This window comes from Camelus ferus, chromosome 7 (genome assembly GCF_009834535.1).
Source record: "Camelus ferus isolate YT-003-E chromosome 7, BCGSAC_Cfer_1.0, whole genome shotgun sequence".
Classification (NCBI taxonomy): Eukaryota; Metazoa; Chordata; class Mammalia; order Artiodactyla; family Camelidae; genus Camelus; species Camelus ferus.
Genome location: NC_045702.1, coordinates 21660667 through 21688478, shown reverse-complemented (window position 1 = coordinate 21688478; position 27812 = coordinate 21660667). Strand labels below are relative to the sequence as shown.

Here is a 27812-nt window from a genome sequence, read left to right as displayed (position 1 = left end):
TGCCATATAGTTTAAAGCCTACCAATGACTCCCCATTCTTAAAATAATGTCTAAGCCTTTCACCACACCCAATAAGATACTACAGCATTTGGAACAATCTCCAATTTGGAATTTCATCTTCTATCCTACTTGCTCTCTACGTCTATCCACACCGGACTTCCTGCTCCCTGGGCATGCCATTTGTCTCAGTGTTTCCTTCCTCCCAATTGCCTTCTCCCAGACGTTTTCAGGGATAGTTTTTGTCATCACTGAAATCTCAGTGAGAGGAGTTTCTCCTCGGAGAGGACTTTCCTCACTATATATTCTAATGTCCACCCCTCTTGCCTGTGCTGTATCCTCTATCATATTATTCTATTCATTTGATTTCCTACTATTCATCATTACTGGAAGTCATTTCCTTTGATTTAGCTATGTTAAAATAATAGTAATAGTAGTAACAGATAACACAGTGCCCAACTCTTCCACTGCATCATGAACTTCACGAACTCAAAGACCTTCTGCATTTTTCACCCTGTATCCCGGGTGCTAGCACACTGCCTGCTTGGTACACGTGTGTAATACATAGTTTTGAGTGGATAAGTATTTCAATATATACCCACCACGATGAATTAAAAACAGATAACAAAATGTGAACTATTGTTATAGTTTGCATTTTTAAGGACTAAAGACCATGAGCACTTAGCTAATGGGAATATTCACACAGGGAAAGAATGGGGCCAAAAGTCGGAACGTACCTAGGTTTAAACTGAAGACCAGCTTGGCTTTTTTCAGTTCCAAAGTGATATAATCCCCTTGCTGGCCTTCCCCGTGCAAGATCACCCCTTCACTCTCAGAGGTTTTAAATTTCAAGGCAATGACGTCTTTCAGAGTTTTCATCTTCTTGTTTCTGAATCTATACGGTAACACAACATGGCCGTCAAAGTTGATAACATCAGCCCCTAAAAGAAGAAATAGACAGCATTTCAGTTTAGTTATTGCGTGCTGCCAGCCAGTGTGAGGTATTCCCTCTTCCAATGGGCATTTGCACAGAACAAGTGAGGAAGAAGTGTTTCTTCCTGAAAACTCTGCAGTCCTGGGTTCTGGTTCTGGTTCTTTCTCTGGTCTGTTGTATGTCCTGAAGTGGACTTTATGGGATGTCTTCATAAAGAGAGATCATAGAAACCTTTTTCAATATAAAATCTTACTTCACTTGTAATACTTATAAATTCCATCAATGATTTCTATGCTTCAAATGTTTAACTGGGGGAGTTTGGAGTTTACTTGAAAAGAGTAAAATATTTAATCCCTGAGATACTACAAGATTTTAATATTTTCCTTCTTAAATGAGGCTGAGTTTTCATGATTTTCAATATATACTTTGCTCACCGATTTTCTTTTCTTTGACATCACACAGTGGAGGATCTTGGAATGCAAGGCTTGTGGTATACTCATTTTTCTAATGGTTTTTCTATTCTACTACATTTTCAGTAAACTTTATGGTTGTACCCACAGTCTGCAGTTAATTGAACTTTAAGAAGCCTCTCACCATTTGCTCCCAGGCCCCATATCTGTCTCAGATTTCTTGTTGGCCCCTTGCCTTTGGAATGGAGAGTGGGGGCGCCGATGTTTTTGACTGCATTAAACAAAGACGTCCTTACACATGTATGATGAGAAGGACAAAGACCGAGCTGATACTATACTGGAGTAGTTCTCACGCTATTTTAGGGAACGCTTCACTGAAAACATGAAATTATGTCAACTTTTAAGAAGTATGAACAATTCTGTCGCCCACCTCAGAAACAGGGGACAGTGGGCAAGAGTTTCATAGCTGCTAGTTATTCATACCAGAAATAGAAAAGGAGATGGTTACATTTATTATGCACGGTTGGCCAGTGGGGATTGCCAACCCATGAAATGGGTCAAAGATGAACTATAATCATTTGGATCAAATTTTAAGTACGGAGAGAAGCTTAGCTACCACAATTAGATCTTTATCATTAAAAATGCCCTTAAAAAGTCATCTAGTTTAGCTTTTAATATTAAACTGTAGAAAATCCAGTTAAATTGGATAGCTCTAACTAGCCTAGAATTATAAACCTGGATGAAGCCAGCCTCTCAGTTTGGGGCGAGGTCATGCCAAAGAACCCATGGGGAGACACTGGAGAAAAAGAACGGCAAGTTGAAAGGCTGTCAGAGAAATATCGTCTCACCACGTGTCCTGGGCCTCCGGTACTTGTTAACTTCAATCAGCAGGCGGAATACTTTGGATTCCCTGTCACAAGGCCACCCCACCTCATAGCAGCCTAGGTGAAGGTACAGCGCCACGAGAACTACGTTCACCCTTTCTGTGTAGTACTTCCCCGTATAAGTCTTGCTCTTAACTAACTCTATAGAGTGAATTGCTACGAAGACAGTTATTTCAAACATTGCTTAACAGCAAATCTAAGTTTTCCTTTCAACTCATCAATGGATTTTGAATGCTTTAAAAAAGATTTACTCTATGATCCCAAACATTTATGCTTTTAGATTTAGAGAACTGTTGCATTCTAAAAAGTTCACAAAGAAAAATATAACTTCAAACTTTGTTTTAATTCTTATAGTCAATTCGTTACTATAAGACTTTATAGAGTCATAAAAAGACTTAATCAACAGAATTCTGTTCTCAGATTGTGAATCACAGAGGTTTATTTCACTATGGGGGGAGGGAAAATATCAGCTATTAAATTTTGGCTTCTGCCAACACTGCAAAGCCAATTAGATTTTTAGCTTAATCATCTATACTGTCACAGCTGAATTCCAATTGCAATATCTTTATCATCTGTGATGAGAGATAAAACAGAGAAAAAGTGGAATGTGATTATCAGATCCCAGGTTGAATTTATAATCCAGCAGTTGGCAGAAATTACTTTTTGTCTTGAAAACTACATAAACAAAAAGTCAGGAGGAGGGAGTGAATTCTGAATTCTAGAAATTAATTTTGTAGTCAATTTCACATCAATGACAGTTGAGAAACAGACGCATCATTGTTTTATACACCTTCAATATATATTAATTGACAAAAAAATATTCCCCATTCATCTCTCAGGAAGTAAATGTTCCTGGAGGTTAAACAAAGGAGAAAAAAATCACGTCTCTTATATTTTCTCCTAAATCAAAATCTACATTCAGTTCCAGGTACAGAAGAGTGACTTATGTGAATGTTGATGCCTTTCGTCTGTACTCTGAGGGCAATGGAAAAAGGGCCAGGAAGGCTGTGCATAGTTTATTTCTTCAGACAGCTCTAGGATATTAACAAAAACATAACGGAATGTTATTCTTGAGGACCAAGCCTCATCTTACAAGTGGTCAGTGGTCAGTCGAGATAAAAATACTCTGCAAACCACATCCCTTATAGCTCAAAATCCAAGCTATTTTTCTAGGAATGGGTTAAATGCTTGCACAATATCAGCATGTGGGTAGAGCTGGCTTTGAAATTACACAATTCCTAGAAATAATCTATGATGTATAATTTATACATAAACACACACCACACACTTTTAAGAGAGTTGGGGATATTGTAAAATCCATCAGAGTTTAGTTCTATTTCCTGCAGATATTTTAAAAAAAAAAAAAATTTCATTTGACATCTAATAATACGTTGTGCTTATTTGGGGACAAGCCACCTTTTTTTCCCCCCTATTACCCTGATTGCTTTTCACTCCCTAGAAAACAGTTTTCTGTGCAGTGATTAAATATGTATGGTTGAACTGTTTAAGCAATCTGAACAACAATATGGCTAGTCAAAAAGTGAAGGCAAAATCATAGTGCTTCCATAATTTTGTTTCTAACAATAACTCAGAGAGCTGGTAATGTGCACAATTCATCAAATCCTCCTGGTAGAGAAGGCTTTTTGTTTTTTTTTTTTAATTTCATTGTTACTTAGTCTTTACATTCTGAATTTGCAGATACTCAGATGAGATATTTTGGAAAAGTGTTTATCATCTAAAGATTTTATTATTTTAAAAAGCAACTTTTTTAAAGATTTTTTTACTACAAATGTAATACATGTTTATTGTTAAAAAGAAATTAAACAATATGGAAATATAGAACATACAAAGTGAATCCCAAACACTAGAAATCACCAGTGTCAATGAGTAATAGATTGGTGCGTATCTTTCTAGATTTTATGCATCTACCCCTCTATGGAGTATGGAATAATCTACACATTACTGTACATGTGTGTGAGTGTGTATTTAGAAAGAAAGCAGAAGGGAAAGAGAGAGGAGAATGTTATTTCATTTAGGTATGGCTCAAACTGTACAAAAACAGCCTGAGTTTTAGGCAATTACAATATTTATAATGTAGGGAAATTGGAGGTTTAGCAAATTAATGTTTTATTGACCTTCATGCACAAAGGCACTTATATAAAGTAAGAATGTCTATAAAAGTAAGAATGTCTAAAACTTGAAATGTAATTTATCCTATTTATTTGAAAAAAATTTAAATATATTTGAGCATAGTATCACACACACAAAAAACAAATTAGTGCTTAGAAATTTTGATTTCCTGTTTTCTCATGTTTCATTTTCTTATAGAAGATCTGAGAATAATAGGAAGGGTTAAAGAAGAAAACTAAAAGGACATAATTCTATTTTCATGAAATAACCACTGATAACTTACATTTCTGATCATTTAAATTTGTGTATATGTAATTATATATGTACGTACATAGATACACTTAAGGATCAGACTCCAAATAGTTTTGTTACTAAACACTGTGGGGGTTTTACATCTCATGCTCTTTTTTTCTTTTTTCCAAAACAGGATTTTAATTAGCTAAAAATATACCACTGTTTGGATATCCAATTTCTCCAATAAGAATTTGTTCTTGTGGTTTTCTTTTCAATAAACTTCTTAATTTTGGAATAATCTTTGATTTAGAGAAGGTTGCGAAGATAGATCTGAGTTCCCATATCCCCTTCACCCAGCGTCCTCTAAGCTAACATTTCACATAACTGGGTACCTCTGTCAAATCTATGCATAACGTAGCCGTAACACTAGTCACTGAGATGCAGACTTTATTTGGATTTCAGCAGTTTTTAGAAATGTTTTTGTCTGTTTGTTTTTCCTATTCCAGGATGCATTCCAGAATCTCACACTGCATTTAGTCATCATGTTCTCCTGTCTCCTCCAGCTCCTCCAATCTGGGATGTTTTCTCTGTCTTTTTTTGTTTCTCACAACTTGGATCCTTTAGAAGGGGACCAGACAAGTATTTTGTGGAATCCTCTCAGCCTGGGTTGGTCTGAGGTTTTCTTAGGACTAGATTGGTGCTGTTTGGGGAGATACTACAGAGTTGGGGTGTCCTCATCACTTCCTGTTGGGGAGGCACAACTTCAACATGACTTTCCACTAGTGATGCTGGCTAAAGTGATGTCCGCCAAGCTTCTTCACTGTCAGGTTACTATCTTTCCCTTTCTGTACTCTGTTCTGCGGAAGTGAGTGACCAAGCCCAGGCTGTACTTGAGGGAAATTAAGCCCCACCTCCTGGAGGGGGTATCAACATATATCAGTTAGAATTCTTCTGTAAGGAAGATTTTTTCTGTTTGTTTATTCACTCAGTCATTTATTTATATCATTATGGTATTGTGTACATTTATTTATTCTTTGAGTTTAATTCAATACTATCATTATTCAAATTGTTCTCGCTTTGGTCATTGGGAGCTCCTTCACGTGGGCTCCTGTGTCTCTTTGGCATGTGGAGCCACCGTCTCCCTCCCTTCCCTCTCTCTCCACCTCCCCCCTCACTTTCTCTTCTTTCTCTTCACTTTCTTTCTGGCACTATATGATGATCCAAGCTCATCTTGCGTTTATCCTGCCCCAGATCTAGAATCAGTCATTTTCCGAAGGAATCCCCCATTTCTTTTACTGTAGAATGGCACTGAGAAGACTGCAGGTTTTTTTCTTTTCTTACTTTTTTTTTTAATAAATCATACAATAAATTTCCTACAGACAAATATAGTTGTAATTCATCTACATGATCTATTTTTCCACACAAACTAAATTATTGAGAGAAAAATGATAAAAACTTTAAAAATGTTTCTTAGTTATCTATTTCATAAGAATTTGCAGTGATTTTGAAACTCTTTTCATCAAATGTTTTGCATAAACAGTGACTTTTAAAAGCAGTGATAATAATTGTTAATATGTGTTTAAGTGATTACTGATTACTATTTAAATCTATTGAAGTGATTGTTAATATTTATTTAAACGGTAATGCATTGGGCTTAATATTTTACAATACTTTTCATTTTATTATCAGTGAAATTAATATGTATTCACTGTAAAAATTGTCATATAAGGAAGCAAAAAATAAGTCAATTTACATTATTTACAATTACACCACACAGACATCAAAATACTTTTTGTACATAACGTATTTGTGCTTTTCTACAAATCCAAACATTTCTATAATGAACATTCCTGCAGTGAGATTCTTGAGCACCCATAACAATTATTTTCTCACTTTAAATTTCTACAGTGCTTAATGAAAGCACTTTGATGGCTTAGTTACAGCTATTGGTAAAGATGTGTATTAATGAGTTAGTATGGAGTCTAATAGTACATAATTTCTATAATAAGTACCCAAGTCACTTTCAAGAGTTTGAAATCTGTCTCTGAAATTGAGTTTAAAAATACTACAAGGTAGCCTTTGCTTAGTTTTGCAAATTTTACATGAATGCAAATCTGTTCTCTCTCTCTTTTTTTTTTTTTTCAAGTCAGATGGCAATATTTTAGATGCACTGACCATTCTTTACAAAGCAGCATGCTGTCATCTTCATCCGTGTGTATTCGCTCACCCGTCTTGTTCCTCATGGCACTTATTTCTACCTAACATACTGATGCATTTATGCACGGACAGCATGTCTTCGCCTCCAAGCATGTAAGCATCAGAGACTTTATTCTGCTCCATCCTGAAGCCCAGTACTTCCAACACTGCCTAAGAAAGTCAGTACTCATTAAGTATTTGTTGAATGATTGCATGTTGCCACTCATTTTCAGTACACTGGATTAAAGTGTACCAAACACTATTATTTTACAATTTTCCTTAATTCATATTCATATTCAATACATTGAATTAAAGTATAATAAACACTATTATTTAAAAATTTTCATTAAAAATTAGAATTACTAGGTTGGAAGAAATTTCAAGAATCACTGATCCACTTTGACACCACAACAACTAATTTATCCAAAGTTTCAATGATTAAAGAAAACGAATGGTAATATCATGTTACTTTTTTTTTTTGATGGTGGGGAAAAATCCACGCCATTCCTATTAATTGACCAGGGAGTATTTAATTAACAGGCACAAAGTCCAGTGGAACTTAGTCCATTGCATTTCATCTGCAGATTGCTTTTAGCTAATTAATTTCTTTCTCCTAACCCACTGTCCTTTTCTTTCAATATATCTGTGGTTTAAATGTAAATAAATAGTTAAATTGGATTCCAAAATACCAATCACAGCTAATTCAGAGTAATAGCAAATGAGCCTTCTCCAGATCCTTTAAAAAATAATCTAGAGATAGACTCAAAAAAAAAGTCACTTCTACTTTGGGAAAAATAAAACAAAACAAAAACCACAAAGGTTCTGTCATGAAGGTCAGAATTGCACATTCTGTGCAATATGTCTCTTTAAAATGTATTGCTTTGCCCTTAAGTGCTTGATAACTCACAGCAGAACAACAGCAATCACATCAGAGGAGTCTGATCTCATTTGTCCATAAAATTTGGACTCTGATATCCAATTGCCTGAAAGACTGATCCACACAGACCATCCACAGGCATATCTAATGCTACCTGTCCAACACGTAATTCTTTCTCTGGGCCCCACAGCTCCTGGCCTTGCATCCATTATCCAGTCACTTCACACAGAGCTTTCTTTAGCTCCTCCCTTTCTCACGCACCCGCCTCCTGTCAGTTCCAAGTCCAGTGAAATTCAGCACATCCACGCTTTTCAAACACACCGCTGACTTTTTCTGTGCACTACACCACGCCACCACCATCTCACACAAGGTCTACTGCAGTAACATCCTCAGTGAGCACTCTCCCACCCTCCAGTCCTATTTCTCTTGGATCTGTCCCCCATCCAGAAGCTAAAAGATCTTCTTGAAATAAACTCTTCTACGGAGAAGCTCATCAGTGTTGCCTGAAGGGTGCTCAGTGAGAGAGCTCCAGCCCTCTCCACACCCTCCCATTTTAGCACACCTTTCTCTTCGTGTGCTGGCGATGGTAGGGCAGCTACACCGCTTGCTAACCTCACCTGGTGCCTCTCCTCATGCTGGGCTAGCTTCCTTCGATGAGCAGCTGTTTATTTTCTTTAAATCTAGTTTCAGTTCAGGCGTCCTCCAAGATTCATATAAGCCACACCTACTGGGAAAGTTTCCTTGTGTGAAACATCCCTTACCTGACGTCCCAGCGCACCCTGCGTACTTTGCTGTATCGTTTCTCTTCTGATGTCGAAGTTACCTCTCTTTGGGTCTGATGTTCTCTGTGGACTTTAAACTTCCCTAAGGTACAGACTCTGGATTGTTCTACCCTGCATTTCTCACACAATAAACACTTCTTAAACTGATCTAAACATAACTGACACTTGAGACAAGGCAACGGGAGAATTCCACTGTTCTCATTTGCCTTCAAAACCACACCTGGGTGCAAGCAGTTTACTTTCTAAGAGTACAGACTTACATACGATTTAATAACACGCATTTATATAAATATTACAACTGTGTGTTTCTGATAGGAACACATAGTTTAAAACATGGAATGCTTTCATCATACTTCTACTGGAGTTTTTTTTTAAATAAGTCAAAAACTTATTTAACTCTAGTATGAGTTTAAACATAAAATATATTTTTCTTTTCAACTGAATGGATTTAAGAGAAATGGTCATTTGCACACACGTACGCACACGTACACACATCAAAAAATCAGAGTGATCTGTTTCTGAACAGGGTTATAGTTCTAATACATCTAATAATACAGAGATAACAAGCAAATTCTGAAAATTAGCATTAAAAACTAGCATAGAATCTGTTTGTAGGAAATCTATGTGGATGCTATTTTTATTTATTTTTGTAAATCGAAAAGTCAAGCAAATTAGACTTGCCCTCTCTGTGATAATATTGCTATTTATTGAAAATAGCTCTACACAATCTACTCTTCTGCAAAGGAAAAGACTCTCCAGAATTATAAGTCCTAAGTAGATATTCACAGATGAAGAAAGGAACCAGGCATCAAGAACCCCCCCCCCAAATGCCTTTTAATATATTTATTCTTAACATTTATTTCAGATTATTTTTTTAACCAGTATTCAGTTAAACTTATATCTGTATCTAGTTCCATTGAAAACTTTGCTGTCAGTGTTGGGGCCAAATTTCAACATTATATTAGCTAAGGGATGGCAATTTGATTTAAGGACTTCTTTTGACGCACTGGTTTCATGGTAATTTACACAACACTGAGGAAAAGATAAACTATCCACATAAGCAAAGGGGGAATGACAGAAAAGCAGCTGTCAGCACACTGGCAATTTCTCGAGGCTACCGTGGCTTGCTTCCAGCTGCCCCTTTGTATTAACCACTCTTTCATTTTCTGTATTTCTGATGCTTTGACATGTGGGGTCTTGCGGATGCTGGGGGGACTTCCCCTCCCAGCTCAGGTGATTCCTGCAAGGATGCTCTTCAAATACAGACCAACAAGTCAAGAGTCCAAGCCCAGCCACCTCCTCTCCCACTCCAGCCACTATCCGCTTGGCCTAATCACCCCACAGTCAGGTACCAGAAAACTTGGGACAGTCCCTGTGCCCCAGAGGCTCTGAACTTACTCAAACTGGCCAATCCCAACCCTGCTTACCCTGCCGCACCCATTCCTCCCTGTGGAAACCACAGCAAACCTCCAAGTCTCCCCTTCTCCCTCTGCCTCCCGACTTGCCCTGGTGCTCCCCCTCATGGCCTCCCCATCCCGCCATGGCCTCACGTGCCCTTTCCTCATGGGAGCTGTCAGTAATAAACAGTAAAATCTTTTCAATGATAGTTGTTTCCTGATATGTTGGACTTATTCTATCTTAAATTTTCTATTAATATACAACATTTTTAAATACCTCTGTTGGCCTTGCTATGCCTCAAATAATCTATATTCCAGAACACTTTCTACTGAAGATTCTCTTACAAAAGAAAAAAATAAAAATTTGGCCAAATATTGGGCATATATCCAGAGGGAACCTTAATTCAAAAGGATACATACACTCCAATGTTCATAGTAGCACTATTTACAATAGCCACGACATGGAAACAGCTTACATGGCCATCTACAGATGACTGGATAAAGAAGATGTGGTATATTTATACAATGGAATACTATTTAGCCATAAAAATGACAACATAATGCCATTTGAAGCAACATGGATGTTCCTAGAGAATGTCATTCTAAGTGAAGTAAGCCAGAAAGAGAAAGAAAAATACCATATGAGATTTCTTATATGTGGAATCTAAAAAAAAAAAATAAAAAAAAAATCAACATAAATACAAAAGAGCAACAGATTCATAGACATAGAATACAAACTTGTGGTTGCCAAGGGGGCGGGGGATGGGAAGGGACAGACTGGGATTTCAAAATTTGTCGATACTGACAGGCATATGTAGAATAGATAAACAAGATTCTACTGCATAGCACAGGGAAATATATACAAGATCTTATGGTAGCTCACAGCAAAAAAAAAATGTGACAATGAATGTATGTATGTTCATGTATAGCTGAAAAACTGTGCTCTACACTGGAATTTGACACAAAATTGTAAAATGACTGTAACTCAATAAAAAATGTTAAAAAAAAGAAAAATACCATATGATATCACTTATATGTGGAATCTAAAAAGAAGACAAATGAACTGATTTACAAAACAGACTCACAGACGTAGAAAAAAATTTATGGTTACCAGGCGGGGAGGAAGGTGGAAAGGGATAAACTGGGAGTCAAGATTTGCAGATACTAACCACTATATATATATAAAATAGATAACCAACAAGTTCATACTGTATGGCACAGGGAACTATATTCAATATCTTGTAGTAACTTATGGTGAAAAAGAATATGAAAACAAATATATGAATGTTCATGTATGACTGAAGCATTATGCTGTGTACCACAAATTGACACAACACTGTAAATTGATTATACTTCTATGTGTGTGTGTATACAAAATTTTTTGGCCAAGTAAGAAAAAAAACCTTAAAATCATTGGCAAGAGTTATTCTATAGGTCTGAAACAGTGAAGCTGAGAAATCTTTACGAAGTGTCTGGTATCAACTAGCATTTACTGAACTATCTTCTACATCTGTCCCACCAAGAAAGTGGGGCTATTAAGGTCAAGAGGTGAATTCTAAGAAAGAACTAGCAGATGAGCTCCCCTGTTACAAGAGAACTAAGGTTAAGAAAAATCCAGACAGATAGGGGAAGGGCATATGCAGTTATTTTAAAGAGCTCGGTGGTTCTGTGTGGCTTGAATATGGAAGGTTCACGAGTCTTGGCAGGGTTAGACCTGGGAGATGAAGGACCTAAGGGGTCAAATGGAAGATGTGGGTCTCAGTGTGTAATGATGGTGTCCTAAGGGGGAGACACATGCTCAGATCTACATCTTGGAAAGATAACGCCTGTGTTGATGTGGGAGAGCAGGAGGGTTAAAAGAGAAGGCAGAAGCAGAGAGAGCAAAGATCTCCCTCCAAAGAAGCTAACCATCTAGTAGTTTTGATCAAGGTTACACGAAGCCAGAATGCAGAAGATAACTATGTCACTAAAGAATGCAAATCTTTCTGATGGTACACTGTTGCCGCCTAGAATTTCAGAGCAGATAAGGCTTCTATAGTGATTGAAGAATTTCAGGTGAATATTTACATTCATGCGTTGCTCCAAAGATAGGATAAATCGAATACCACAAAAGCATTAGGAATTTTAATGGAATTAAAACTACCCTAAAACCAAAATGAAAATGTCAAAAATCTCTTCTGAAATATGTTATATATTTGAATTCACTTATTTGCACCACCTTAATTTTTAGACGGCATCTCAAAGTTTGCCACTTCAGCGATCACACATTTTAAGACTCTATCTCATTCCATCATCTACCTTAAAAAATAACATTAATCTAAAAATGTAAAAGCATTACTTTCCCGAACTGTATACACTTCCCCAACTACTGCTACAAAGCTTCCCAGACAAGCAGCAGTGTGCACAACGTGACTAGTAAAGGCTGTCATTTTTATTTATTTTACTTTTTGTGCTTTCCTGGAAACCAAATGAGTTGGTACAAATGATTTGCACTTACTTGCAAGAGATTAGGACACACACTTAGAATGCTTTGAGTTTCTGCATGGGATGTAGTACATTACAGCTTCACTTATTTTTGGTTTGATTTCACATACCTTTGGGTGAATCTTTTACCTCAACCATAAAATAGGATTACTAAAGCTCAGAATGTACACATGTTGTGACATAGCGTGCTCTTTCCTCTCTGCTAGAGCCGTCGGGTCCTGTCTGATAAAACACCAAACGGCGCTCCGTGGCCCCGCCATCAACACACCTCAGTGACCTGGGCATCGGAGGGGATCTGATTCACTGTGAACTTGGGTGCTGTCCATTATGTTGTGACAGCTGCACGCCCACGGAGGCTCTGGTGAACAGGGTGAATTAATTCATTTCCATAAATAAGCAATGTTCCCAGCACTTGCACAGAGAACCAGCTCTGACAGAGCTAAAATAATTGGAAGCTCCTGAAATTAGAAGTCACAACTTCACTGGTCAGAGGGGACGAACAATTCGTACAAAGCAGTGATGTTGGCTCACTGTGAAAAGAATGTAGCTCCATTGATCTGTGTATGATTTTCTGACTTTTGATGGAGATATGGGTAACAGAGACAATATTCTTCTTGATTAAAATATCAACAGGGAAAAGATGCTAAATTAATCTCTAAGAAATTTGGTCTCGATAGCAGAAAAACAATAGGGAGCATTTGGGATGTACTATACGTGTGGGGGAGGGAATCTCTGTCCACCTGTAGCAAACTCAAGCTATGGTGCTATTCAAACGTTAAATTTTCTAGAAAGGTCAGAAATCCAACATTTTAATGAAATCTCCCTATCTTTAAATGTTGAGCAGCTGATCTGGGGTTGTATTAAGCAAAGGCTGCTAACTAGTACCCTAGTACCCCACAGATACGTTTTGTTTGGTCACACACCCTTTTAAACTTGGATACAGTAAAAATATAAAATTAAATAGATCATAATAAGACTGAACAAGGAAATCTATTTTCTATGACATCATAATTTACCTGTGAATCACCAGAGTATGTATCCGCAAAAATTTTATTTCTGAAAAAGCCAATTCCTTAGAAAAGAAGGTGGTTAGTGCTAAATTAATAGAAAGTGAATGGTTAAAAAAACTAATTTTAATGGTATCATAGGATACAAAGATATACCACTCTATGGTTCCATAAACTACAGGCATATAGTACACTAGACAAAGGAAGGAAAGAAGGAAGGGAGGAAGGAAGCTCATTGTAAATCTGAGCTTCATTCACTGAGATTATGGATATAAGACTCTATCTAAAAAGGAAATATGTATATATATAAAATATTTTACATATATTATTTATATATAAGATATATATTATATATGTATATATATTTAAAGTATTGCCAATCAACAGATACAGCCAATCCTTCATTACTGGCAGATTCTGCATTTGCAAATTAGCCCACTCCCTACAATCTATTTGCAGCCCCCAAATCAACACTCGTCGTGCTTTCACAGTCATTCACGGATATGTGCAGAGAGGCAAAAATGGGAGTCACTAGATACTCATGTTCCCAGCTAAGGTCGGACAAGGCTCTGTTCCCTTGTTTCAGCTGTCATGCTGTATCAAGGTGTCCTTTTCATTTAGCCCCAAACTTTTTTGCCTTTTTGTGCTTTCTATGGAAGATTTCACTGTTTAAATGCCTCTCTCCCAAGAGCAGTGCTGAAGCGCTTTCTTGTCTTCCCGAGCACAGAGCTGCGACGTGCCTTACAGAGGAAGTCCCTGCATGTGATGGGTGGTCCCCAAGCACAGGAGAGCTGCGACGTGCCTTACAGAGGAAGTCCATGCATGTGATGGGTGGTCCCCAAGCACAGGAGAGCTGCGACGTGCCTTACGGAGGAAGTCCATGCATGTGATGGGTGGTCCCCAAGCACAGGAGAGCTGCAACGTGCCTTACAGAGGAAGTCCATGTATGGGATGGATGCACTTCTTCAGTGCTGTAGACCACGGGCTCAATGTTAGGGAATCGACAACTCATAGTAAGTAAGGTGGTGTACAACAGAAACACAAATAAAGCAAGCTTATGGACTGATTAGTTGACAAAAATGTCATAACCAGAGGCTTGCAGGAACCCAATGCTGTATCTCCCCTGAGAGCAAGGATTCAGTATTTGCTAATTCAGTGCTCACGACAACTTTAGAGAACGTTAACTACCATGAGGAGTGAGAATGGACTGTTTTTACACTGCATTCATTTCTTTAAAAAGCAAAATAAAGGACCATTTTAAACTATCACTTATAGGAAGGTGAAAATAAAACCAAGAAAAATTACCCTGTGACAAATGATCAACGAGCTGCAGATCTCTTCAAAGACAAGTGTGACGCTCCATGGTGTCATTCCACCAAAGTAATCCTTTGTTTTCTTCTCACTGCTTGGACGTGTGTCCGTTTCACTGCACGGGACCTCCTTCCAGTCACTCACTGCTCGCTTGGTTACTGCAGCTAAACGCTGTGGTTTGCGTGTCTAATTATTAAAATTCACAGGTACCTTATGAATGGCAAATCTAGAGCTAGTAGGACATGGATGTTGAAGGGGTTCAGAACTTGCCACCTCAAAATATGATATAATGATTATTTTGAGCTGAAGACACTTGAGAAACAGCAGAGGCAGGAAGGGCTCTCTGACCTGCCCCTTTCTCCCTAAAAGCAGGTCCTGAAATTTCCCATGAAACAGGCACCCTCCTGGCACCAGGGAGGGAATAATAACATTCTGAGTCTGGGCATCAAAGCCAAAATGGGAGTTGGAATCTTAACAAACCAACCATTTAAAACCCCCTTATCTTCAATTAATTTCCCCCAAATATGTCCTAATCATTGTCTCAATTAACTGCCCCAGCCCAAGCCCCTCTGTCTAATCACATTCTTATAATTCATCATTTTTTCTTTAAAAAGTATATAAGCTTTGGGTCCATTGGCTTCCTGGGTCCTCATTTTTCTTCTGAAGACCCCCAAGTGCACATAAAAACATTAAATAAAATTTGTATGCTTTTTTCCTGCTCATCAGTTTACTCCCTAGGCCCAATCACAGAACCTAAGAGGATGGAAGTTTTTTTTTAATCAATATAATGCATAGAATCTCAGATTTCTGGAGAACCACAGAATCTAATAAACCACAAACCCCATTTACATTTCCCATGAGGTAAGGCCCAGAATTTTCCTTGTTTATTTGGCCATTTGACTATTACCTACTTTTCCTAACCTTAAAGGACATAATCTTCTTGAAATGTACAGCATAAAAATACAGAATTTATTGAGTCTATCAGAATGGGAAAATTAGTCTGTCTACCCTGTAAACCCTAAATTCACTTAAAGCTTATAAATAAACTTAAAGTTGACTTATTATATTTTAAGAATCTTAGTCTTTTGTGTAATTATCATATTTTATAATTTATATAATAATTATCATGTATTATTGTATAATTTGTATAATATATACTTCAATTTTGTCTCCCTAACATAAATCAAGGGTTTCACTAGCATTTTCTTTGGAATAAAAGTTGAACTATTGGAAAATTTGAAAATGACTGGTAAAGCTGCAGAATTCTGTAGCCTCAGGAAGGAAGAATCATTTTGAAGTCAGAAAATATAAGGGCAAATGTTAAAAATCCATATAAATTTCATGAAAGGTTTTTTGTTATCATTTGGTTTGGTTTTGAAGGGCTATTAAGAAAGGAGTTGAATTTGGAAATAGGACACTTTTTCATTTGGTGCCTACACATCCTATTTTCAACTTTCTGCATTTGACATTTTTGAGAGTTGAGGTCAATCCTAACAATTTATGCACTTCCCAAGGCATGACAGTTAAAACGCTGGTACAAGTGCTATTTATAGTAGGGTGGTTAAGGCCTTAAAATGTCAATGGTTGAAGTTTCTCTTAATGTAGACCTAGAAGCAAAATACAAGTCTTCATTCTAGGGGGATAAAGGGCATGCTGAGGCAGGAAATTTATTAGAAAATTAAAGTGATGCCAGCTTTCTCATGAGCCAAGAAGTACGTCGTTGAACCAATATCGATATGACCACCCCACTCGGCTTTAGGTGAGCACCTCACCTGACCCCAGAGACCTCAGCCCTGACCCCAGAGACCTCAGCCCAGAGACCTATTGGCCCTGAGGGCATCGGTTTACTCTCTGGACCTGTAAAATGAAGGTTCTCTGAGATTCCCATCTGTTTCAAAATTCACCGTCTCTTATTCTAAGTGACTTGGTCAAGCTCACTCTCATTTCTAATTTTGGATTTTAAATCATATTCTAGAATGGCAGAATTCTGAACTTTTGAACCATATTCACATTTCCTGATTATTTTAGCACGTTACCAGTTGGACATTCTCAAAGGGAATTTCAAAACACAAGATCCTCAGGCACTGAGACAGTTTCCTGGATGACTTCTAGAAATGGACATTTTCTTTTCTTCACACAGTGTCATCACCTACATGTTCAAGTAAAGCTATTACATTCTAAATACTACATAAAATTAGTCATATTATTAATTTAAGAACATGAAAATCATCTATTATCTATGGAGAGTTCCAGAAGTGGAGTCTAGCAAAATGACTTATGAGATGGCAGAGTCAGAGTTAACTTACATTCTTAGTGTCACGATAATGTTCAAACAGACACATGATTGGCAAGACTGAATTATTTTAATTCTAGACCATGGTGACAAAATGGCTTATCTGAGTAAATTAAGGGAAACATTCATGGCTACCAAGACCTGGGGCCGGTAAGGATGAATGGAGGACTGTGAGCAAGTGTAAAAGTACTGGCCGCGTTCAGCTAGAACAGTTCGCCTTTCCTCCCTTTTTTCTAGTACTTAGTCCAGCCCAACAGCAAAGAATTATAACATATATATATATATATATTTTCACATCTTCCTAAATCAAGATCACCTCGAGGGGACAGACTTTGCATCTGTAGCCCCACTAACCTGGTTCCCAGGGGCTGGAGGAGAGACAGAGATTCAGTTAAGGCTGCCGGGTTCTAATTCCTGCTTCGCTTCCTGGTAGCTCTGTGACCCTCAGCAAGTTACAAAGCATCTCTAAGCCTCAATTCCCTGGATTATCAGAAGGGGACGGCAATGGCACGGCGTGCTTTGTCGAACTGTGAAGACTGCATGAGCTGACGCATGTAAAGCACTGAAAGGAGGATCTGGCACATCGTAAACTGCGAAGGAACACCAGCTTTGATTGTTACCATATATTAAGCTTCTGTTTAATTGATTTAAAACGATGAATAATGTGATCGCCCAGTCACTGGGCAACGGTGACTCAGGCCTGGGAAGAGAACAGGATCACGTTGTTTCAAAAAAAAAAAAACGGATTTAGGACAAATTTAGGCTCCCGGCTTGGTGACTGCAGGACCCACCTAACTCACTGTTCCATAGGTTTTCTGCCTTCACTGATGTAGTTTATTTTGCTCCCTAGTGAGGAAGGCAGGGAAATACAGAGAAGTCAAGGGCACGGGAAATACGCTGTCTCTTCCCTTCACCGCGTCACAGGACCAGCACTTGTGAAGTCTTCCGCCACAGCCCTCTCACTGCCACCTGAGAAACCTGGGCGGAAGGTGACGGCCAGTGTCCCGTCCAGACAATATCAGATACTTTCATGCTGAGACTTGCCCTCAGGACCATCATCTGTGACTGTCCGCAGCAGCAAGGTCCAAGCCATAGTTTCTGGTATAGCTCTTTGCTACCCAGAAAGCCATCAGTGTTTATTAACTATGGGAATTCACTAGCATAAGATCTGGTGGAATAAATGCATTAAATGTAAACTGCTTTTTCGTACACTGAAATTTACCAAATTCAGTGAACCCCAAACCAAAGCCTAGATGTAAAACAAAGACTTGCTTCCAATTTTTGTATCTTATGACTAAATTTGATGAGATTCTGAAGTGTTCAGGATGAAAAAAAAAAAAAAAGTCTCAATTGCTAAGTCACAACGCTGAGGTTAAGAATATACCAGCTGAATCAAATTAAAATGAAAGAAAAAGTGCAAAGTTTCAGACATATGTGAGAAAGGCCAGGCAAAAAAATTTTTTTTTTCCAGTGGCTCTGGGGTAAGTGGCTATGAGTGCAATTTTTAAAGGTTTTAGGCATAGGGAAGGCTTGGAAAGAGGACATTTACAGACATGAGCCAAGGGCAAAGCTTGGTACTGCAGAGACAACAAAGTAGGTGGGCCAGGACCCTGATCATTTACAGTCCTAAGCAAGTGGTGACTGGTGAAAAATGTTGGAGAAGTGGGAAACCCAGAACAATGCAAGTTGGAATGAAGCTGTACCACCAACTGGGAGAGAAGGAGCTCCGTCCTCGGTGGTGACAGCTGGTGCAGTGTGCTTCTCACGTGACCCCGGTAGCAAAAAAGCTCCCTCGGGTCCCACAGCTAACACATCCTGGGTTGACAGCCGGGGCCCTTACAATGTGCTATGAGAAGCCACCTTGCTCTTCAGAACAGATCAACGGCTTTTAGATCTGACACAGCCTCTCAAGACTCAATCCTCAAACCTTTAATTACATATTTTTTCAAACAATATTTAGGAAACCGCTTTTGTCCATAAGAGTAACTACTATGTATTTTGTCACTTGAACCATTTTCTAAATAACAGGGTTTCATAGTTTAGAAAATATTCTTCATTTAAAAATATACTGTTAAAAAAAGCTTTGCAACTTTTAGAACATTTTATCCCTCTAATTTCTAGTTTTCTAATTTCAAAACTCCTGATTTTGAAAGTTTCCACAGAGAAGCTCTAATATTTGTATAAGAAACATTTCCTTTTCCAGCTAAGGTTTCACTGGTCCATAGAAATCCTTGTTTTTATTTTCCAAGATCCAATTGAAGCTTTTTCCAAAATTTGCAACAACTGTTTGATAATTTGATAAATGTTTCTCCTTGAAGCTTAGAAAAGTTTGGGAAAATGAGCTATGAGAATGAAGGTAAGAATCCTGGGGTTAGGAAGATTCATAAATGCAAACAAGGATTTTTGTGCACACTCCAAACTCTGCTCTAAGGAATTCTATTGCATTACAGGAAAAGGATAACCAAGTTTTTTTTTTTTTAATGGTTTTCCTACCAAATATAGCACCAATGGCCACTTTTAGTAACTCCAAAATTTTGTGTTTAAATTGTTCCTCCTGGAACAAAAATAAAATAAAAATAAGAAAATAAAACATCCATCTTATGAGGAATCTCATTAAAAATGAAATAGAAAATGTCAGTGGACCAGGAGCCCATATTTATAGGGCCAAATAAGCTGTGTAAGTGAGAATAACTAGTTATAATATATAGCATATATAAATCCACCACTCGCCCTGCTCTCAAACATGTGTATGCACGTATGTACAGAAATAACTCTTACACTACTTAAACAGCTCTCTGCTAGGGTTGGTCACTGGTTTAAAAAAAAAAAAAACAATGAAATGGGTATTTCTCTTTGTGATTTCCACTCAGTGATTTCCACTCCCCGCCTCACCCACCCAACATGGTAACAGATACACTGCAAGATATCAATAAAATAATTCATATCAAAACATAAACATCGATTGACATACGACTGCATAAAGAAACTGTGGTATATTTCTACAATGGACTACTACTCAGCCATACAAAAGAATAAAATAATGCCATTTGCACAACATGGATGGACCTGGAGATTGTCATTCTAAGTGAAGTAAGCCAGGAAGAGAAAGAAAAGTGCCATATGGTATTACTCATATGTGGAATCTAAAAAAAGAAGAAAAAGAGGACACTAATGAACTCATCTACAAAACAGAAACAGACTCACAGACATAGTAAACAATCTTATGGTTACCAGGGAAAGGGGGTAGAAAGGGATACATTTGGGAGTTTGAGATTTACAAATGTTAGCCACAATATATAAAAACAGATTAAAAAAAAAACTTCTGTATAGTACAGGGAAATATATCCAATATCATGTAACAACCTTTAATGAAAAAGAATATGAAAATGAATATAGGTATGTACGTGCGTGACTGGGACATTGTGCTGTGCACCAGAGATGGATACACTGTAACTGACTGCACTTCAATTGAAAAAACAGACATAAATATCTCATGATGCTTAAAAGTTTTAAAGACTTTAATAGGAACAGTACTAACTCAAAGCAAAGAAATGCCACAGAGGGATCCTGAAGCCACAGAGAGCAGTTAATGAAAGGACAACCTGACTGGAAGAAGGTCCCCTGAGTCTCTGAAGTCCTACCTTGCAGACAGCAACCAGTGATGCTGGTAACGTGAGAACACACGTGGAGCTACGGACCCTGTGAAGCTCACCGACGTCTGCTTCCTCTCCGTGACAGCATCCCTCCCAATCACAGCAGAGACAAGAATAAAATTATCCCCAGTATAAGAGGCTAACGGAGGCAAAAAACAATCCTGTCTTTCCTTTTTTTAAAGCTTTGTAGTGTACTTCACTGAGGTTTTGCCTGTTCTTTGCTTTGACAATTTTTTGCCCTATTAAAGACAAAATCAGTTGTTTCCTAGATGAAAATTATTTGATAGAGTTACATGACGGAGGGAGGGGGTCTGAGATTAAGCATCTTCCATGCATATATCAAAATGAACACAGTTAAAAGATGTTACTCTATTACTAAGAAAAAATATTACATTGCTTTGTTATTTTCTCTTATCAGTCTCACTCTTTTGCTTCTCTGTATTTTCTGGTTTCTTGCTCTTGTTTCTTTTCTTTAAACTCATTCTTAAAACCTCTCCTCTTTCAAAACTCATTAAGCCAAGACATGTCCCTTTCTGCTTTTTAAACAATGTGATTCAGTATTTTCATTATATTCCCATTAAAATACCCTTTAATAATAACTCTATTAAATTTTTCTTAGAGCTTCTGCCTTTGATTATTATTAAAGCTGAAAACATTATAATGAACTTTTCTTGAAACATCCAGTAGGAAACGGCTTTTGGTGACATGCCTCATTGGATTTCCTTTCATTTCAAGTTGTTTTATAATGAGGCTCCAGGGTTAAAAGCAAATTTATTTGGGAAACACGACCACTGTTTGTCGCACAGAACTTTTGTGTATGTGCAGCAGCACATAATTTCTATTGGAAACACACAGGGCTTTTGGATTACAGATGCAAACGACCTGCTCACTGCTGTTCATCATTTATATCACCAGATCACTGGGTCAGAGCATGACGTGGAAAAGTTTCTGAGTGACATAATGAGAAGCAATGCACTTATAAAATGAACAGGCATAAAGAACAGTTAAATAAATACGTCCAGCTGTGAAGGACTGGCTAGCTGACATGCGGTAAAACTCTAAACGTTTACAGAGTCTACGGATTTCCAACTCGTAGAAACAGTAAGTGCAGGGCTCTAGGACAGATGCTGTCTGTCGTTTTCTGATCCAGATAAAAAGCATGCAGCCAAAGATACCAGTATGAGGAGATGGGTGACAAAGTCATTGAACATGCCATTATTTTCAATGCTGCGTTCTTAAGCAAATTATTTGTTTTTCTTAAATCAAAAGACACCAACTTGAAACTACATAATTTGTTCATTAAAAACAAAAACCTATGCTTCCTTAACCTTGAGGGAAAAAATAAGCTTGATTTTATAAGTATTTAAACTGCTGACGTGACTGGGTAGCAAAAATTAAATGATCGATTATTAATTAACGTACAATTTGACCTGAAGTAGTCAATGGCATGTACGGTTTGGCTAGCCCACAACACAACTTCACCAAAAAAGTACAATAATCTGTACTTTGAATCATAAAGTAAAGCAGCCTATTGGGGCAGAGGACAGCATTTCTATAATTTTAAATCTAATGTACATACTAGACTGTATGTTTAGTAGAAGTTGGAGTTAACATTACTGTTTGCTTCTCCTAATCACTAACGAGAAAACAGGATTCTCTATATTTCAAACGTTAGTTTTCATTAGTATCATTCTTCCAGAAATGAAGATTTATATTAGAAATCGTAGCAGACACTGTAGGCTGCCCAGACAATAGTCATGTCCCCTTTGTTGCAGTGGTTGTTGTTGGATAAACCTCGATTTCATTCAGAGGCCCATCTCCTCCACGTCTTAGTCAAGGGCGGGAGCCCCTTTTCCCAGCAACACAGCCAATTCTGAATTGACAAGTCAACCACGGTGACCCAATTCCCTTTGCCACCACTGGGTTTAAGGGGGGGCACGTGAACGAGCCATGCCACACTGGGTGAGGGAAGCCTCCTGAGAGGTCCTCATGGGCAAGGCTTCTTGATTCCTAAGGAGACAGGCAGAACAGACGGCCGCATCCTGCCTCTGCAAGCTGCAGAGCGTGAATGTGAAACGTGGGAGGGTGTGGCCACCTTGACGTGAGGATGGGAACCAGATGGACACCTGAAGATGTAAGAGCAGTTTACAGAGCGTCAGGCTAATAAATCAAGTAACTCTGATATCTGCTCCGTCACTGAGCTTTCGTCAAGTGGGAAGTTACATTTCCCCGTTTTTAAACCAGTGTGAGTCACGTTTCGTTACAGAAGACTAAGGCAACCTTCAATGTGTATTTAAGATTTTCTCCCAAAAATACAACAATTGTTCTTTCTAAAAGCACAGAGGAGGAATGCCCTATCTCCTCTATCCCTCTCGAGTCAAGGAAATAAGTGATGTGGCAGACACTGCTAGCTATTTGACAAAAGAGCAAGAGAAAGGAAAAATTCCATGTTGCAGCTGGGCACATGGCTACCGAGCTATGACTGGTTTTTCGATTCTCCTTTGTAGCTAGGTGAGGGTGGCCATGCAGCCAAATGCTGGTCAGTGGGGTGTGAACAGATAGGTGCGTGTCCGCTCTGGTTCTGTTCTCAGCAGGAGAGTAAGCCCTTGTAAACAGAGACAGTGGGTCTCGTCCCCAGTCTGAAGAGACATTGATGAAAAGTCTCAGCAAATCTTAAAGAAAAGGAGAACATGGTTACCCTGAGCCCGCTAGCCTTTAGTGGTTACCGTCCTGCTTTCCTTCTTCTTTGTGGTGCCAATTAATGTTTACACGGCAGCAGCCAATCCCAGGTTCTCTCTACTGCTCAGAGTCCAGCCAATAGTTGACTTCAGCGCCATATATTTATTTATTTATTTGTAACAGCCAATGAAATTATGGTCTTTCCTGCTTGAATAAACCAATGAAGAAGTAATCAAGGGCCATTTTGAATTGCAGTCTGCCAGTTGTAAAAATCATTATTATTATAATCCAAAAAATGATTAGCCAGGAGCTATTGATCCCCTAGTTCCTCCCTTTTTAGAGCATCAGCATAGGAAGCATCTAATGTGGTTTCCTTCAGGTACAAGCTGGGCATGAGGACTGCGGCCGTCGCAAAGCAGTGCCAACGGTCAGCATCACCAGACAGGGATCTTCTTAACTGCGGCGTGGACTATTCACGTTTTAACAAGTTCCCTTCGATGTGGTCATTAGGATTAGTTAATATACTATTTTTGAAATGATGAGAGGTTGAGCTTGCTAATTTTAACTTTAGCACAGACTCCAGAGAGAAAAATACAAACTACATTTCTTGAAAGGAAGAGCTAGGTCCTATATGAGGGTTTGGAGTGAATTCTGTAACAGCTCATGAAGAACAATAAGATAGTGGCCTCTCAACTATTCACTCGTGGGTACGGTTTCTCATGAACCCGTAGTCATTCATTCAGGTGTAGCTCAAATGTCACCGGACTGTGGAACATTACCTGAAATCATGGAGGCTCTTTCTTTGTGAAAATCACAGTTTATAGTCCTTGAATATTAGCATTACTAGTATGTTTAATAGATATCGCTTCCACTAAGAGTCCACTAAGAGTACACATTCTTTCATGATAGGAATTCAGAAATTAAACTTTGTTGAATATACACTAGATCAATTTCATATGAAATTAAATTTAAGTGTTTAATATGTGAGGGGAAGTTAAAAAACATGAATGGTACTCTTTCAAGTTATTTCAATTTTCATTTGCATCAATTCAACCTTGCTCACTTTTCAGCGTACTTAGCTTGAGTTAACACTAGCCTGTGGATGAGGGAGGAGGCTGGGGAAAGCCAGGGGAATGAAAGGCTCTTGAAATTGACTGGAATCAATAGCAAGAAATAAGAAATAGTTCAGGACTGAAGAGATACAAAGATGCACCACTCCTTGCTACCAAAAAACTACACTAACCTTAAGACATTAGTTGAAAAAAACAAATGTTTTATAGATACTACTGGCCTTTTGATTGCATTTACTGACTATAGGGAAACTCACTATAAACAGACGTAATTTTCTTTTCTGTTCTTCCACATATTAGTTAATAAATTATTTAATTTATTCATGGAGTCAACATTTATTAAGTTCTTGCTTTATGCTGGGCAAAATGCTAGGGGTACAAAGATGGATAAAATGTATAGTCCAGATCTAAAGTGTAAAGAAAAAAAATCTGTGTACCCTTGGGACAAATAATAAGTGTCTACCTTAAATAATTATTGCAAAGTTTCCACAGTGGGAGAGCATACTGAAACACTCCTTTCCTTACACCAAACTGCCTCCAGGCACAGTGACAGGATGACTTTTAGAATACGTACAAATCCACAAGATCAAGTTCATGTCACACTGAAGGGGCTAGAGAGAGATCTGGTTATAGTATCAGTCACCTCTGATCTGGGAGGTAGTTGACGTCTAGCTGAGTCAATCTCATACCCATCAGACCTCGCTTTAGACTCGTATGTCCTAAATAACAAATTAATAGAAAATAAGGCATACAGCTCTGCATAAAAACAGACTAGAATATGCCTTCTGATTCTACTCCTCACTAACACTGTGGCCTTTTACGAGAAGTATCACTTTTCTGAGCCTCAGTTTGAAAATTGTGTAAAATGCATATGGTACTGATGACACGTGAGGGTAATCTCCAGGGATCACGAATCCAGTATGTAAAAGGATAAACAGATAGGTGCTTCTCAAAAAACAGAAGCTACATAATGGTTGTGTTTAATGTTTATTGTTTTTATTACTAATTTAACACAGATTATGCTTAATTTTTGTCTATTAAATGACTCCTATTGGGTAACCCAAAAAGTCAGAATGTGTATTTTATACAAAGATGAATGTTGTGGCTCTTTACAACACATCTTTCACTGGAGCTACATCTCAAAGTGCAAGTCCTACTGTGTGAGGGATGAAGAATCATCTCTCTGTGGCCCACGGCTGGAAGTGTGGGCCCTTGAATTAGAGTGTCTGGGTTCATACTGAGCTCTACTACGTCTTAGCTACTTGATCGTGAGAACGTGACTCAACCTCCCTGTGGTCTCAGTTTCCTCACCTATTAAACGTGGATAGTAACACCATCTACCTTTTAACGTAGTTAGTGAGGATTATGTAAGTCAAAACAGACGACATCTTTAGAACGATGCTTAGAAAACGCCATGCATCAAAATACATGAGTTATGCTTTATCACAGGGGACAGGGAGAGCAAACTAAGGTTTAGCATCAAACCAAACGAGACAAATAAAAAGAAAGAAGATATATTCTAACTTAGACTAGAAAGTGGAGCATTTCCTTTTTTAATGAAAGAAAACTGACGGGCACAGAATAAGGCTGTTTGCCTTAAACCATCGTGGCCAAGGGACCTACAGTTCTCATCTGGATTGTAGCCAAAATGGAACCCACATACATCAAGCAAGATCTGATAAGAAGTAAAGAACACCAAGGTGATCGAGCTTTAAAAAAAAAAAAAATCCGTGCTTTCAGCAGCATCAGAATTCCCTGCCTAATCAGTAACAGCTTATCAAGCATGAGATGGGAGAAAAACAATCATCGGGGCTCCAGATGGAAATGTTTAATGCATATGCAGTTTACAGGATGAATATAAATTGCAGACATGGTGGGTTCTGGTTAATCTGCTGAATAAAAAAATATTGAATTTGTTCTACTTTAATTAATGAGTAACTGAGTATTTGCTACAGCAACATGCTTAACTCCTTCACGTCAAGTCCACCACCAGTGACTCGGCAGATCAGTTGGCAAAGGCAGTGTTACTCTCCTTACCGGTGTCATTCTTTTCAGAGGACGTTTTGCAGCAGAGGTGAAATCTTAGATGCACTGCAATCTCTTCACTCTGCACTGATGCTAAAGTACATGCCGATCTACCTAACTATGCAGACTCCGCTGGAGAAGAATTCAAGTATCATTTAAAATGTTTAGAGCACCTTGAACAAAGGAAGAAAGGTATACCAGATGTCATAGATGAGGACTAAGGGATTTAACATTCCCTGCCAGTGGGTGACAAGAAGCATGAAGACACAGAGGATGATAATGGGGAGTGAACCTAGTTCTCTCTCCGTAGCCTATTATATTATAGTCACACTTGAATTGTATATATTTTATATTTACAGAGTACTGTCTTTATGTTCCAGGACCTTTACAAATATTACTTTATCTAATCCCCATAGTAACCCTATAATTAGGTATTATTATTATTGTTCCCATTTTACAGGTGAGAGAATTGAGGCACAGAGAGGTTAAGTCACTCACCCAGGGCAGGTACAAAGTCACAGGCCTGGGTTTTGAAACTTGGATGCTTCTAAGGATTTCTGCGTGCAACCTCTCCACAGGTACCTGTCTAGAAAATAGCCAAGATGGAAACTGCAGACACGGCTGCGTTTGAGACGTATTCGTTGACAATCATGGAAAAAGATTAGAGAAAGAGTCACAAAATACTTTGCTACTAGATTAAGTTTCAGGGAACGTGGGGATTTTACTTCAACCTAAGGGTATGAAACGGCCACCTCCACTGCTGCTGCGAGCCTTTCCCTTTTGTGAAGTTACGGGAAATAATCATAAACTCATCCTTTGTTTCCACTGCGTACAATGCACAGATGAAAAAAAAAATCCACGTTCAGTTAATCACAAGTACATTTCTTTTCTTCAAACACCCAAGGGGAAAGGAATTAAGGTCACCTGTCATAATGTTGCCAAAGATGCAAATGTAGGTTACTTTTATAAGAAAACAAGGGGGAAAACATTAACCTTTTAAAGCAATTAGGTTGTTTCATTAAAAAAGAAGAAAGACTACAAAAGGACCTACAGAAACAATAGGACTCAGAAAACAATGAAAAATTTTAAACTCTTATTTTCTCAAATTGAAAGTAGTTTTGTTATTTCAAGAAGCTGAAAAAAAAATATTTTGCAAGTAACAATGAAAATATCTAATTCCAGAAGTATCAGTGGGGAGGAAGAGACCCATGTGTGTTTTAAAGAAACTCAGGAAACTAATATGATGCTACTTATTTGCCACCTGATGGGTTCTTGCTGTAAATTTTTAGTATCTGTCTTTAGAAGAGAACTAGCTATTTTAAAATGCAAATAATTAATTTGACCTCACGATGCTTTTTTTCTTCTTCTTCTTTTTTTTTTTTTTTACAATTATAGACTTTGCATCTCTTCTGTAGTAAAGCCAGAACCTCTATCGAAGTAGAAAATATA

The 27812-nt window shown here is 38.0% G+C and overlaps 1 protein-coding gene across 1 annotated transcript in view; it reads right to left on the bottom strand.

Annotated features, from left to right (window-relative positions):
• LOC102513310 (contactin-associated protein-like 2) overlaps window positions 1-27812 on the bottom strand; it is a 1230151-nt gene that overhangs the window by 415044 nt on the left and 787295 nt on the right. The window contains exon 6 of the mRNA XM_032484371.1: window positions 735-938. Coding sequence (XP_032340262.1) covers window positions 735-938 — 204 coding nt within the window. The remainder of the gene's footprint in view (window positions 1-734; window positions 939-27812) is intronic.